At 39.4% G+C, this 16,147-nt stretch overlaps 1 protein-coding gene across 1 annotated transcript in view; it reads left to right on the forward strand.

Annotated features, from left to right (window-relative positions):
- Positions 1-357: 357 nt before the first annotated feature.
- The window catches only part of LOC311163446 (macrophage mannose receptor 1-like), a 50,531-nt gene continuing 34,741 nt past the window's right edge, over positions 358-16,147 (forward strand). Inside the window, exons 1-6 of the mRNA XM_084222299.1 lie at positions 358-466; positions 4,216-4,617; positions 6,081-6,254; positions 10,040-10,201; positions 13,185-13,298; positions 15,673-15,819. Coding sequence (XP_084078425.1) covers positions 406-466; positions 4,216-4,617; positions 6,081-6,254; positions 10,040-10,201; positions 13,185-13,298; positions 15,673-15,819 — 1,060 coding nt within the window. The 5' untranslated portion in view covers positions 358-405. The remainder of the gene's footprint in view (positions 467-4,215; positions 4,618-6,080; positions 6,255-10,039; positions 10,202-13,184; positions 13,299-15,672; positions 15,820-16,147) is intronic.

Genomic DNA, 16,147 nt, shown 5'->3' on the forward strand with positions numbered 1-16,147 from the left:
GGAGAGGGATATTCTCCTCCCTCCGAGCGGGGTTGGGTAATTTTCTTGAAAGACGAACCACTGACCCAGATGCAACGCTGTCAGAGTCGCAAAGGGGATAAAAGAAAGAAAACAAACGCCACGCACCACGGCAACAACAAAAAATCCAGCGCTCCTCTCAGCTATCACCGCTTTATCACCTGCACATGCCTGGAAGAAGGCTCTTTCCTCCACTAAGGGAAAAAAATCAGCTTAGGAAAGCAAAGTTTGAACAGCGAATTCCTGTTATTTCAAAACGCCCCATGTGACAGGATATTTCCTTATCATTTGGAGCCCAGAGTTTTCCCCTGATCCACCAGCCCTCCCCAGGCGCGGCGGAGCTGCCCGGCGGGACGCGCTCTGCTCTCAGCCCGCGGGAGCGCGGCCATGGCTCCGTCCCTGCTCCTGCTGCTCCTCGGACTTCTCCCCCGGGCTTTTCCGCTGCTGGGTAAGTGCCGGCAGGGGCTGTGCGGGCGAGGCCAGCCGAAAATCGAGGGGTCACACAGAGCCGAACCTGCTCTCGGGCTGGCGGGGGGCGTGCGGAGGAGCCGCGGTGCAGGTGAAGCCCACGACCATTTAAAGCCTCTCTGCGGCGGGCGGGCGGCTGATGGAGGCGGCCGCCCTCGGGACCCCTTCTTCGCCCGCATCCAGAGGTGCCCGGCGGGCAAAGCTGCCTGGCAGGGCTGACTTGTGGGTGCCCGTCGCGCTGTGGACGCCGAACAGGGCTGTCACCGGCGCTGCCTCAGTTTCCCCCACCGCTCCGATCAGTCCCTGATTGATTTAACGCCATCACCAGCTTTCCCTCGCAGACCTGCTCACGGCAGAGGTTTGCAGAAGGTACTGGGGCTCTGCCTGTCCCGCAGCCCTCCTGGAAGGGCCCTGCTTTTGACAGATGGCTTTCACGGGGAAATGTTAGGGTAGCTGAGGTGCTGGGATGGATAGAGGCGCGAGAACAGAGGGAAGTTGTGTTGCTTGGTGATACCTGGAGTTTGTACCCGCTTACTCTGAGATTTACTATGATTTCCAGCTCACAGCTACTTTTCAGCGGATGTTTTGCACCTGCCCTTTCTGAAAACCTTTCAGCATCCTCTGCTCTCTGGATTGAGATCTAGCGATGCAGATCTTTGTAACACTGCCTTGTAACCTTTCTTTGTGCAACTAGCAGCAATCAGTTTAGGCCATCTGGTAGGCAAGAGCCTGTGTAGGAAAACAGTCGTCCTACCTCCATCTGCCTCCTTGCTCTTTCCTCTTTGGCTTCTGTCTTTGGGTCTGTTTTTCTGGTGCTCTCCATTAGTGTTTAACACTGGTAGCACTTCACTGGCTGCTCAAATTACTTCCTTATTTACAATCGCATAATCTGTGATGGTTTGGGGATGCTGCAGAGTGTGAAGTCAGTTTGACATTCTGGAATCTCTACCATGGAAATGATACTGTCCAGTGAGATTCTGCAGTACTTGGCACAATGCTCAAACACAACTTGTGGCCAGAGATAGATGGCAAATAGTCACAGTGTGGTGAGTAATGAAAAATGAAGGTCTGTGAGAAAATTTTTTTGGGGATCTACTTGGGACATTTGAGGGAAAAGATGCTAGATGTCCTTCAATGGCTGCTTGTGCACTGGTCGTGGCAAAGTTGTTTCCTTAGCCTGGCATGTTCTTATGCCTTTTAAAGACCTTCCTCCCAGGAGTAAATTTCAAAATATGAATTACTGTTAGAAAATGTTTAATTCAAAGTTCTAACGTTGTGGTACTCATGAGCACACTGTGGTGGACCTCGCAGTGTTCCGCCCACGGTTCATCTGTGGTGAAGAATGGCACCTGTTACAGAGCTCTATAACAAATGCCACTGCAGAACAGTGAACACAGCTAATGGTGCTATGTGTGCTTCTGCTCAGCCCATTTTACAGATACAGCTCATCATGCTGGCAAGAGTGGTATCCAGTGTTTACAGAGAGGACTTGGCAGGACAGAGGAAGTGCTGCACGGATACCTGGCTGGTTTCTTCTAGACTATCTAATTACTCACTCAGATACTGTTATATGGGAATCCCCATCGATGAGCAGGATGGCAGAATAAACAGAAATAAAGCTGTAAACTTGAGCAATACAGCACTAAGTTACGAGGCTGCTCAATGGCCATGGATGAGAGAAGAGCAACCCCGGGGGAAAGGAAATCCTGCCATTTCAGCCTCAGCCACAGTTGCTCCAGCATCCTTCTCCCTCTTGTTCCATTCTCCTGTTTTGGTGTCAGCTTATTTCAATGCCTCCTTGGCTGAGTTGGCCTTTTAGCTGCTCGCATATGTACTATTGCCTGCCTTGGGAATGTGCCCTTGCATAAGCAGGTGGGTTGGGTTTGCACACTTCTAAGGCTTTGTAAAGGCACCGTCGGAATAGTAGAGATCCTAAGTTTTGTGCCCCTCTCCACCCCCACTGGCCACACTACTTTGTTCAGCTTTTTAACTTCATTTTTGAAACCAAAACTCTGCACCCTCTCATGGTTGGATGCAGTAATCCAAGCCTTTGACTTAGAGATACTTTTTTCATGTGAAATAGCATCTTCTCTTGAACACCACAAGAACCATGAAATAAGGACTGTTATTTTAGGCCAGAGATACAATTTTAGCTGTTTGAAAAATCAGGCGGTGTTTTCTACAAATGTGAAATTGTTTGACATCTCTTTTATCCAGAAACTTTAAACATGATTTCAGGAAAAGGAGAGTTGCAAGCACTGCATATATCAGTTTACAATAACATTGTACTAAATGCTAGTAGAAAAGCAGAATAAAAAGAAGTTGTCACCAGCAGTGATAATTATACATTTCCTTGTATTGTCTGTGAGTAAAACAGATTGGCAAAAGACAACAATTTCTGCCTCCAGTGCTCATCAGTTTTACATTACTTCCCAGTGAGTTGGAAGCCAAAGGACAAGAGAAGGAAGCTGAACTATAGATGAGATACGTCTAGGTCAGCTGTTTCTCTGAGAGAGAGGTTATTTGTTCCCAGATTGTTCTTTTGCAGAAAAATATGATCATTTCCACATTAGAGCCTCAGCAGAGAAGGGAAGACTTTCTGTGGTTAACCTGTTTTCCCCTTAACTATTTCTCCATAATAGAATTTGTTTAGTTTGGTAATCATACGCTAAAATAAATAGTATTTTAATCAGCTTCCATCCCCAGAGTCACATAAATTAATATTTCTCCTTCCTATCTCATAGCCCAGTTAAAAGAAAGCTTTAAAATGTTGTGCATCCTGTTATCTTATGCGAAAGAGCATGATAAAGTTACTGTGCCAAAAGGTATCTCAGGTGGATCAGGGAGGAGAAATTTACAGTCTTTCAGCACGACTGGCTCAGAAATGTTGCACTCATAGCACATCCACATGCAAAAGATGCTAAAACTTTTCAAGTGGCTACAGCTTTGAAACCAACCTTGAATATGTGAAAATGCATGCTGTGAAGTGCTGTTTATTAAGAGGGAGAAATTACCTGGGAAGCTCTGAAGAGCTTTGTTTGTTTTCATAAGTCATGAAGAGGCATAACTGGTGATGGCAAATCCCATTGCTGTTGGTATTTCATTCATAATGGAGAGATGCAAGAGAGAAGTCACTGATTACTGAATTGAAAAACATGTTCTACAAGAAGCTTGAGTATAAACCTTAAAAACATGTTCTTCTCCTCAGTTAATGCCTTAAAGATTTTTGCAGGGCTTTTGGGAATAGAGCTCTCCACTGTGAGGAAATGGAAGACCTTAGTGACTGTTGTCATCTCCCCACACCTGGGAGCCAGTGCTGCAGGGGAGTTCAGTGTCAGGATCTGCTCTCTACAGTGTCCATGCTCCCTCATTTCAGTAATTCCCGTGGGTGCAGCTTGGACTAACACCATGAGTGTGTTTTCTCTCTTCACTTTAACCCATGCTTTAAACCTACAGGAGACACGAGGTCTACACCTCTGCTGCCTTATGCTCTTGTGTGTGTCACTGACACAAACCAGGTGAAATGCCCTCACATTTCACATGAACTAGTTGCATCATACAGCCACTTCAACAGGACTAGGTGTAATCCACACCTGCTTTTGCTGCACAGATGATGAGATTTTCACACCAAGATGTCCAGATTCATATTTCATTTAGATAGCAGGTAAGGTTACTTCAAACCAAGTCATTCCAGTGGGGTTTTTTTTTGTTGTTTTTTTTTTGGTACAGATACTAGCATCTTCTTAATATACAATGAAGATCACAAACGCTGTGTACTGGCTCAAAGTTCTAATTCAGTGACTACTGCTCCTTGCATTCAAGAAAATGAGTCACAAAAATTCAGGTGGGTCTCAGATCACCAGCTTATGAGCATAGCATTCAAATTGTGCTTGGGAGTGCCTTCGAAGAAAGACTGGGTTCCCATCACTCTGTATCCTTGTGACAAGGCTAGCGAACTTCAGCGATGGGAATGCAGAAATGAGACTCTCTTTGCAATCCAAGGGGAAGATTTGTTTTTCAACTATGGAAACAAACAGGAAAGGAATATTATGCTGTACAAGGGATCTGGTTTATGGAGTAGGTGGAAAGTCTACGGAACCACAGACGATCTGTGTTCTCGAGGCTATGAAGGTAAAGTTCTGAAAATTAATTTCTGTATTTCAAACTCGTTTTTATGTGTAGATATTTAAAATATTTTATAAGTGTAGAAGAATTTCCTTAATTTTATTAATGATCAGTGAGTGTGAATTCAGGTGAAATAAACAATACTTGAGTGGCTGTGCCTTTTGTTTTTTGAGTACTTCAGTTTGTTTTTTGTCAACTTTTTAAAGTGCTGATAGATGATTAACCATCCATGGTAGTGATTCATTTGGAGAGAATAAAAAATTCTGTGGTTATTCAAAGCATGTGTATAACTATTACACAACAGTTGATGATAGCTTTTATTATTTATGACATGTGTACAGAAAGACATAGTGTGTTTAGTCTGTTGGTTATATTTTTTTTTCCTTGGGGTGTAAATATTAACTGGCAGTAAGATATTAGTTAACTCTTGATATGTTAATTTCCACTGTATTGCAGATGTCTTCCTATGTGTTTGAAGGGAGTCTCAGAGTTGGTGCTAAAATGTTAGACAAAGAAGAGAGATATTTTACATAGTTAAATTTGAAAAAGTTATGTATAATATATCTCTCTATATATTCATTCATCTCCATATATATATTAATGATAAGTATCTGGAAATATATTTGACTTCCCATTTAGTATTCTTTGATTAACAGAAATGGTCACAGAGGATGCAGGTTCTGTCGTTTACACTATGGCTGATTACAGTATTAGTCCTTGGCCAGAAGCCAGAATAGAAGAACCCTAGCAAAGCAAATTATGTGAAAGAAGGCAGGGAGGAGATGTAATAATGTTCTGCTATTCCTTCCTCCTCTGTTTTTTAGCAGCTCTGTGAGACAGTGACCCTGGTCTGTCACCTCTCCAAAAATCCTTGTCAAGCCCAGTTCCCCTGTATGTCCTTCCATCAATGAATGTACATTACACGTGCACACACAGAAAGCTGCTTCAGTTACTTTCATAAGTTCCATTGAGGCAGGTTTCTGATAAAACAAAAAGTATCTTTACATGCAAATATGAAATTTATTTGGCCATAATGTGTTGGAGTTACTCTATGGCATATATCTTTGTAGTTTACAAGGACATGCTCTTCCATGTCCAAAATGGTCAGCAGTTTTTTGGGTTATTGACAGACAATTCAACAGTCTTTTGCACTTTAAAAAATGGCATAAAGTGTGTGTGTTTTGTACTTTTGATTGTTATGCATGGGAAATTTAGCATGGGAATGTACTTCTCTTAGCTCAGTCAGTTGTGGTCTGTTGTTTCCCTTAGCCACAAAAATTTGTCTCACTGTGAACATGTGTATCAGCTTAGACAAGAGTAAAATGAGCAGTGTTCCAATTCTAGGTCAGTTGTATACTAAGCTAGCAAGCTTTCCTTGCTATAATATTTGTAATAGGATCTTAAAGACAAACTCCTATATATCATGCTTATTAATTTTTGTACACTTTTGAATTGTTGTGTCTCCTTAGATACCTACACAGTGAAAGGAAATGACAATGGAGCCCCCTGTGTATTTCCTTTTAAGTTTGGTGGTAAATGGTATGCTGACTGCACAAATGCTGGCAGATCAGATGGCTGGTTCTGGTGTGGAACCACTTCAGACTATGATGTTGACAGGAAGTATGGATTTTGCCCAATGAAAAGTAAGCTTTTTACATTCACAGTTCTGCTGTGCTGTTACTCAGCTGCCTGAAAATATGCCCATAACATGTGCTTTATAGTCTGAAATGTCTCTGTTGAGCCTGCTTTTCTTTTAAGAGCAACATAAATATCCAAATATAGGACCCAGAATAAAAAACATTGCCCAATTATTTTTGGGTGAAAGTATTTTAATCTTGGAATCTCTATGTACACCATTTACTTAAATAGAAAATGAATTAGATGCTTACATTAGCATAAGTAGTGTATATTAAAGGTCAAAAAGTAGAAATCTATTAAGTGGAACTGAAAGCTAGAATACAGTTTAATTGAAAATTAAAATTACTTTGGAGAATGAGTTGCCTTTTAGACATGAGGGAGCTTTCATGAACTCTTTAGTACATCCCAGTGTTTCCCAAATCTGTGTACTATATTTCAGTTCTGTCTTTTAACTCAGTTAGAAGTATTTGTATTCTAAGTTCCCTGGTTTGCATATACTTGGTGTTTAAAATGCAGCACTATCAAAATGCAGAACTTTATTTAGAAATGTTGATTTTACTTTAAGTAAATGGGAGTACTTTATGCCTGCATGTATTTGAACTCTTTTAGATTTTAATGAATTTTCTCTGGACCTCTGTAAAATATGTACTAAACACTTTATCTGCAAGCTGCTTCTTCTGTCATGCTGAGAAGGGTAGCACTTTTCCCTCCTTTCTTCTTTATTATTGTGCTTTGCTGTAAAGCTCCAACTGACTGCAAGCAGAGATAAGGAGAAAAATACGCCTTTCCTTTGATGTGAAGAAAATTGTTTGGGTTGATCTTAACTGGTTTGATGACAAAATACTGGTGTCCTTGCCTGATTTCCATAAATGTTGCATTCAGTATTTCAGAAAATAAAAACTGCATTTTTTTTTTTCTTCTATGGTATCATTTTCTGGACAATAAAAACATGCTGGGAATATCAATCCCATTAATAAAGCACATGCAAAGCTGACTTAAGAATACTCCCTGCTTAGTATTATTTGAGTGCAACAAATAGGAGGCATCATTAAAATTTTGTTTAATTCTTTGGCATAATTCAAGGAAATCCATTCAGATGGCAGTGATTGTTTTTGGAAAAAGCTGCTTTATGCTGACTGCCTGCATGTTTCCTTCCTGATTCTTCAGTACTAGCTATAAAATATTCAGGTTTGGGTCATATATTTTAGTGAGAGACAGGCCATAGTAGCAGAAGTTTTAGTCATCCCTATGAAAGAGAAATGAATGAGATATGAGAGTGTGATAAGTTAATAAACTTCAGCAACACCTTTCAAAATAGGAAGTTTAAGTTTGTGTGTGTTAAAGTTTATTTACTAAGAATAAAATGTTGTTTCCTAAACTGTCTTCTTAAACGGATCAAGGGTGCAAGCATGCAAATATGTGATGAAAAGTCTTGCAGCTGCTCCTACTGGGGCCAGGACCTTCAGTGAAATGTCTGTGGCTGACCCAGTCACTTCTCATTGTGACCAAAACCACTTCAGATGTTCTCCAAAATGAAGAGGGCATGAGGCTGCTCCTGCAGCAGTAATTATAATCAATAGAGGTGGAGAAATTTTATCAGTGGTGGTGACATAATTGAGATTATGAACCTTTATTTGGTGATTTACAAAGAGATGCTGAGACAGTAACAGCAGAAGCTTAAACCCTAAGGAAAGGAACTGAGCAGTGTTGCTAGAGCAAACAATTTTTAGTAGCCTGGGAAATGCTGCTTCTTTATAGGTTACACCATGTCTTTGAACTCTATGCTGCACTTCAGAGAAGGTGCTGGGAAGAAAACAAGTTGCACAGTGTAAAACCATCAGGAGAGGTACTCAGTGTGTACCTATAAGTCTATTCCATTGAGGCCTCTCTTGATGGATGAAGGATTCAGAAACCCTTCTGAAGGGTTTTTTATGCATTAAGCAATGCATAAAAATACAGGTGACTAGGAGAGAAACAAAACCTGCAGAAAAGAAATGCATGCTGAATTCATCTGTGTAGGGATAGAATTCAGATTTTTATTAATTTTCCACTTATGTACTGAGGACAGGTGTTTTTTAACATTAATTTAGCTTAGGCACTAAAATATGTTATTCCAGGAAAGTGTTTCATCTTTATGTTTCTCTGGGGGAACTGAGCTTTAAACAATAGCATACAGATTTTCCAAAATCCTGCTCTGCAATCCTGCATTTGAGCTCTCAAAAGTCAGGCATCTCAAAAGGAAGTTTTCCAAGACTTAGAAATGAGTTTCAATTTTATGAAAGGCCAAAATTCGACAAGAGAGCACCATATGGAAGTCAGCTATAAATTGTGAGACAGGGGAACTGAGGTGGAAGGTTGGATGAATGCCCAAGACTTGTTTACCTCTTCTCTGTAATAATTGCACAAGATTTATAAACCCCTTACTCACAAATCAGAACCAGTTTTCTTTACTGAATTATAGATTTTACTATTTTTGCAATGTTAATTTTATCCCAGGCTTGTGTACAGGGATTTATGGTCTTTTAGAACATAGTGAGGCAAAGGAGTTTTGATTTTGGTAGTTATAAATATTTTGGACAGAAGCTGATTTGTGGGTAATGATAATCACATGGAAGTTAGCATTTTTACTGAAATGTCATTATTACAATAGGTTATATTTTATTTCTTTTAAAAATAAAGATAATGTGAAAAGAAGCACTTTATATTATCTATAGATAGTCAGATTTAAATAGTCAGATTTAATACAGGAAAAAGTGGAACTGGTAAGTGACCTCCTGGTATTTAACATGTATCATGCTTTGTTTTGAGTTTTGTTTATTGTACTGTTTCCCTCTATTTGCAGACTGAAGTATTCTGAGCATTCTGAATTTAGATAAGACCTCTTTCTCTCAATTTTTTCAGATTGCAACTTGAGAAGCTGATAAAGGCTTCAGGAATTCAGGTTTTTTTTTCTTGTTGGCAGACATGCACTGATCTCTGCTGTGTTCTGCTTTACTCATGCAACTTTATTCCCTTTATGTGATATTTAGCTCAGTGCTGGGACCTCACGTGGGTTCCATTTTTGGCAGATCAAGATCACACTGTTTTTTGTTGTTTGTGGAGAAACAGTTGAGATGAGCCAGGAGAGACTGCAGCAGTGTAAAGAGTGTGGTACCTTCTGAGGCAGCTCCTGCTGCTGGGTCCTTTTGGGGGATGCTTTCACTGGCATTGCCTGAAAGTGCCAATTCAGGCATTCAAGGAGCTCAGTCAGGCTTTGTGGCAGGGGAGAAAGTCAGGTCATGTCAGACACATGCTTAAGAAATCAGGAATTGCAGGGGAATGTGAGATGGATACTGATGATGTCAGCTTTGCATTCAGCACTTGGTCAGATTACCACAATCAGAGTAAGAAAATCCATTGCCGCTTTACACAGTGACCCAAATTAGTAAAAAAAAATTGGGGTTTATCTCAGAAAAAAGGTCAGCTTGATATACACCTTAGCTAGAATCAGCCTGAAAGTTTTTATTTTTTCTCCCATTTCACAAATCCACTCTTTTAGCACGTTTTTAACCCCTTACTGTTTACCTTAACCAGCAGATCCTTTTGCATCAGAGAAAACAGTGACCTTGTTTCATACCCTGTCTACTGTCCTGGATCTACTATTACATTAGAGAACCTCAGGATTCCTTTCAAACCATTTGCCTGTAGCAGCATTCAGGCATTTTTTGTCTTTTGCTATGCAATTTTTTTGGTATATTTTATCTGGCTCTATCTTTATGATGAGTTACAGCATTTTCATTTCTCCCTGTAGTTACTAGTAATGATTTGTGGAACACGGACCCTTTAACAAATGTCCAGTACCAGATAAACTCTGAGACAGCTCTGAAGTGGCATCAGGCAAGAAAAAGCTGTCAGCAGCAGAAGGCAGAGTTATTAAGCATCACGGAGTTACATGAACAAACATACCTGACAGGTAGGTTAATATTATCCATCGTTTCCTTAAAAAAGTGTATTATTGCAACAGTGACACTAATATGGCATGTTCCATCTTGAAGTTGTATTTGTTCAATTCTGGTAATTAGTAAATTAAAATAGTTATATTGAATGATTAATCTGGAAATATAGGACAGATATTATTTATTTTATCATGATTAAATATGTCCATAAACTAATAATGACATAAAAACTACAACAATAAAGTAATGTAGGCAACAAAGAATGAATTTTGGAATGCAGAAAAATGCAAAGTAGTTTGTAAACTGAAGATGTAGACACCAAGATTGCATCCTTTTTGCACCCTTCTTGTAGTGTGTATTAGTCAGCAGTTTTGCTTTTTTCACTAAAACTGTTGCATCTTCAGTATATCCTAAAATATGAAAAGAAAAAGAAATAATAAACAAAAGGACTCATAAATATTCTCTTTTAGTTTCCATCTCCTTCAATGTTTTTGGAAAGAGTTTCCACACTTCTCCTATGAGAAATTTCTTAAATTTTACTTGAATATATTTACATACTTCATTAAGAAATTCCTCTTTATTACCTCCTCAGCCTGTGTACAAACATGAAATAGTTCACTGAATCATCTATTAAATAGATTGGAAAATATTTTGAATATGGTACATCAGTTGAAAGATAAAATATTCTATACCATAAGCTATATGTTGTGATCTCTAAATTTGTAGAATAAGGGGATTAGAGAATAGTCTGGGTAGGAAGGAACATTTAAAGATCATCTAGTCCAACCTCTCTGCCATGGTATGGGACATCATGGATTCAACTAGGTTGCTCAAAGTCTCATCTAACCTGACCCTGAACACTTTCAATGATGAGGATCCACAATTTCTCAGAGCAACCTGTTCCATCAACATTGTAAAAATGCCTTCATTATAGCCAATCTAAATCTGCCCTCTTTCATTTTTAAACTATTACCCCCTTGTCCTGTCACTGCAAGCCCTGGTAAAAAGTCTTCCTCCAAATTTATAGAAGTCCTTTGAATTTATTGAAAAGCTGTGATAAGGTCTCCCCAGAGCTTTCTCCTCTCCAGGCTGAACAAACCCAGCTCTCTCAGCCATTCTTCACAGGAGGGATGTTTCAGCCCTCTGATGACTTTTCCTGCCTCCTCTGGACTTGCTCCATGCCTTTCTTGCGCTGGGGACCCCAGAGTAGAGCACAGCACTCCGAGTGGATCCCCCAGAGAAGGGCTGAGGGTCAGAATCCTTTCCCTTGCCCTGCTGGCCCCGCTGCTTTGGAGGCAGCCCAGGACACGTTTGGCTTTCTGGGCTGTGAGTGCACATGGTCATGTCCAGCTTTTCATCCATGAGGTCCTTCTGTGTGCCATGCTGCTCTCCATCCATTCATCCCCTAGGCCATATTGACATTGGGAATTTCCATGACCCAGGGGTAGGACCTGGGCTTGGCCGTGTTGTACCTGCTGTGGCTGGCATGGGCGCAGTCCCCAAGCCTGTCAGGGCCCCTCTGGTTCCATTGCTTCCCTCCAGTGAGCCAAGCACACCTCTCAGCTGGGTGTCAGCTGCAAACTGCTGAGGGGGCACCCAGTCCCACTGCTCTGTCAGTGATGTAGGTGTTGATAACACTGGTCCCAACACAGACCCTAGAGGGACAACACTTTTCGCTGGTTTCCATTTGGATTCTAAGCCATTGACTGTAGCTCTTTAGATGCAGGCACCCAGACAATTCCTTATCCATCTAGTAGTGCATTAATCAAATCCATATTTCTCCATTTTGGAGGAATGAGAAATGTATTTTTAATGCTATGAACAGTTTGTTCTGTCTAAACTTCTGTTTTCAATTTAAAGATTTGGTCAAAACATGGGTTGCTTTTTAAATGACTGTGAAAATTTTTGTTGAAATTAATGCTCAAGGGAGCAAACTGGTGCTGGCACAGAAGATAATTATTAGTTGATGTGTTTTAATTGCAAATTGATAGATATGGCTGTTCAGTGTATGTGAAGATCAGTTTTTCATTTTACAGATACCCCAGCAGTACTAGGATTTCCTGTCATGCTTAGTTCTCAGTTCTCCTAACCATAAATTGTTTGTCCAGGAGAAGTAATAGAGCATGTTAATGGTGCAAAACCAGGTCTGAGATTCCAATTCTTTCCAGTCAGCTCTCCTTTTAAGTCTGCCGTGCTTCAAGTGCTGCCCATCATTGTGGTGTCAAAGAAATTGCAACATCCTGGCATGATGCCATCAATAGAAGCAGAAACAAATGATACATATTGCACAATGATTTTCTGTGAATTATGCAGAAACACACTTCAATTAAAAAAACAGCAAGCATCCAGCTGCTCTTCCAAGCCTTATACTATAATGTTCAGCAGGGCCATACATGAGCATGATATTTCTAAGTGCTTTTCAGAGCTTGAGGAATAAGTTTGAACTGTTTTTTTTTGAAGCCTGACTTAACATTGGCTAAAGAACTGAAATCAGATCAGTCTGAAAAATATACAAGATATGCTGTTAAAAAGATGGTGTTTGCAGTGATTACATTTTGATAAATAAGAACAGGTTTTTACACTGTGGAATTCACTCTTGTTAATTTTATGGAAGAGAAAATACACACTGGGAAACTTTATCTTTCATTTTAGAAAACTGATTTTTCGTTTTGTGACCTTTTCTGCAACTTTACCCATTTAATATTTTATAGTTCTGAAAAAAAACAAGTTTCATGTTTGTTATTAATGGTAGCAGAGTCGTTTTCTGTTGTAATAAAATTCTCCAAACATAAATATGTCAAAACTCTAAAACTAAACTGACCAATGTAAGATGACTGGTTTATCAGGTTTAGCATAACCACCTTATCTAGACTGTTAAAAACTGTTAAAACTTGTACTAGGAAAAAGGAGAAGGATTAACAAGGATTCAGCTCTCAAGTTTTGAGGAGTGTTTTCTCTTGCTGTGGACTTGCAATGTCTCTCTCTGTCTCTGTTACCCAGGTCTGACTCGCACACTGAGTTCAGCTCTCTGGTTTGGCCTCAACAGTTTGAATTTCAACAGTGGATGGCAGTGGGTTGGTGGTGCTCCTTTTCGGTACTTAAACTGGGTTCCAGGTAAGGTTAAATGCATTGCTACTCAGTGCAAAAGGCAACAACTTTGGTCATTGTGTAAAAAGTATCTTTTCTCTATTCTCCTCCAATTATTGAGCTTGTTTTGATGCTGAAAGATTCTGATTGTCATTATAAACACTGTGAGTAATGACCCTTATGCTAGGCATCTGCCCCAGGCTTAATTTATCATTCATAATGGAAATGGTAGGCTCAAAATCCATAGGAAAGTTTTAAGTCATCTGTTGACACTTCATTTTCTTATCTTTCTGATTTATTTTATTTTTTAATTCAGAACAAATCAAGTGTTGTAGAAGTCTTAATTTGTGAGATTAGAGTGATCAGTGGTGGTGGTGGGGGTTGTTTGTTTGTTCCTTTTCTTCAAATTCCTTTCCAATTTGTTTTAATTTTTTTTTTTATTTGCTTCAAGAATAGCTTTTAATTTTCATTTGGGATTAACCTACCCTCAAGAGTAACACTTATCAAAAGGAACATTTGAGGCTAGACTACTTTGACAGAAGCCCAGCTAGTCCACAGCTGTGGCTGCAGTGCTGAACTCTGGTGCCATCATTAGAAAGTTTCTGTGCCATCTGTGCACATGGTGAAGGGCTGCATCTCCAGTTGACTATTCAGAGTGCCTATGGAAAAGTGGTTTTTTGCAGGACCCTTGCCTTGTACCTTTGCACTGGCTATTCAGGGATCTTTTGGAGACTAATTTAAAGTAGGTGTCTGAAGTTCTGCAGTGTAAATGCTCTTTATCTTCACTGAGTGTTTAATCACCAGTAACTATAAGTGCACGCTCCAGTGTCTCACCCAGGGCCTTCCTTTTGGAGATAAGGCCAAAAGCACGTTTTAGGTGGACAAACTTCTTGAGCAGTCAAGCTCTGAAGAGTGAATTGAGCCACTTTATAAATAGCTTTCCAGTGGGGTGAGCACACAGGCCAACAGACGAGCTGCAGGTTGCTGTGGAGGTATTTACAGGTCTGTCATCCGAGTGCACTGATGATGATCTGCACACAAGGAGGGCTGGGGCAAACACAGCTGTGAGATGGAGCCAAAGCAGCAAGAGGAGCTCTTCATGGTTGTTAAAACTGCAGACAACCCTCAGTGGTACTGTAAAGAATTAAATTGTTTAGATGGGGTTTGATGTAATGGACTCCATTTATCCTTAACTCTTTACAGTCCTTAATTTCATTCAAAGGTAACACTCTGCTCTTATGTCCATATAACATATTTTATATTTGTGCTATCTCCTTCATGACTTTATGTTGGCACTGCCTCCCTGTCTCACCCCATTACACTGAATGCTTGAGAACTGGCTGTTTTTTCACTAACACATTTTAAGGGAATTTGTGGAAACTTCATATTTTTCCATCACACTAGCCCTAAATTAATAGAAAAAAATTGAACTGTTATCAGCGTTTAAACAAAACTGATTTTGCTTAGGTCCCCAAAATGTCTAACTGCTGATAGTTGTACTTCTTTGCGCAATAAAACAATTTAAAATTGTATTTTTGAAGTAATAATATTTATTTCTCTGATGGGAAGAAGATAGAACACGACTGCAAATATAAGACTATATTTAATCTAAAGTAATGAAATCATAATGATATAAGAAAATTTCAGTGAACAATATTGGACTCTAAAAATATTGTTCTGTTGTGTTTATTCTGTTTAGTACCAATGCTCGTCATGTAGTATAGTGGTGTATGGTCAGAAATTAAAGAAAAAACATGCAAAGTTTAATAGCAGTATGTCAGGTCTTGAAAAGTTCATCTGGTTTATTGCTGAAATTTATTCTGTTCTACAGCTTTTACTTTTCTTCTAGGTGTTTTTGTTAGTGTTAATGCTAACCAGCTATAACAAAAATATACCAATATCCTGATATTGTCATGTTGTTTAGACACATGAAGTTCACATCAGCAAAATAATTGCTTATTATTTTTCTTATATTGAGTACAGAATTTGACCAGCTTATGGAACAGTTTTTTTACCTGAAGACTGTCCTCTGGAGCTTAGACATTCTCTATTTAGAAAAGGAAAAAATCCCAAAGAAAATAAATGCATACTCTGTAATACCTTCTACCAGGAGTTTGAATATGTAAAAAGTCTGTTAAATTATAAATTTGCAACTTGTGGCTGCTGTGGAAAAATTTTCTCTTAAGGGAATGAACTTCCCCCTTCAGGCTAAAGGACTTTCATGTGCCACAGTTGTCTTTGTGTTCATGCATTTTATGGTGGAAGTATGGACCAGGAAGGGAATGTGAGAGTTGGGAGGGTAACCATGCTGTGCTTATACTCTGTTGTGGATGAGATTTATGGTGGTAATTTTTTGTTTTGTTTGGTGTTTTTTTTTTTTTTTTTTGTTTTGTTTTTTAAGGCCATCCCTCTCCAGAACCTGGAAGAATCTGTGGTGCATTGAATCCTGGCAAAGGTGCTAAGTGGGAGAACTGGGAATGTGATAAGAAACTTGGCTACATTTGTAAACGAGGAAATGCTACTTTAGAATCTTTCATTATTCCTAGAGGTAGGTTTGGTAATAAACCCTGAAGAAATTCTTTGTGACCAATGTTTTGTATCTGTAACTGGAATAGGTGTTATTGCATGAGGTAAAACCAAGCAAAGGACTCAGGAGACCGTGGTTTGACCAAGATTCCCTCTAAAAGTAAACAGTGTGTACTTTCTTTTTGCTCTGGCCTCCCTATTTCCTGTGTAATAATCTTCAATCATCTTGAGAACTCCACAATTTTGCAATTTAGAACTCTTTTCCAAAAACAAGCAGAACTGTCTGATTTTGATTATAAAATAATAAAAAAAGAATTTAATGTTTTTAAAATGATGTAATTGTCTGAAAA

Source organism: Fringilla coelebs (genome assembly GCF_963513975.1).
Source record: "Fringilla coelebs genome assembly, chromosome: 1".
In the NCBI taxonomy this organism is placed as follows: domain Eukaryota; kingdom Metazoa; phylum Chordata; class Aves; order Passeriformes; family Fringillidae; genus Fringilla; species Fringilla coelebs.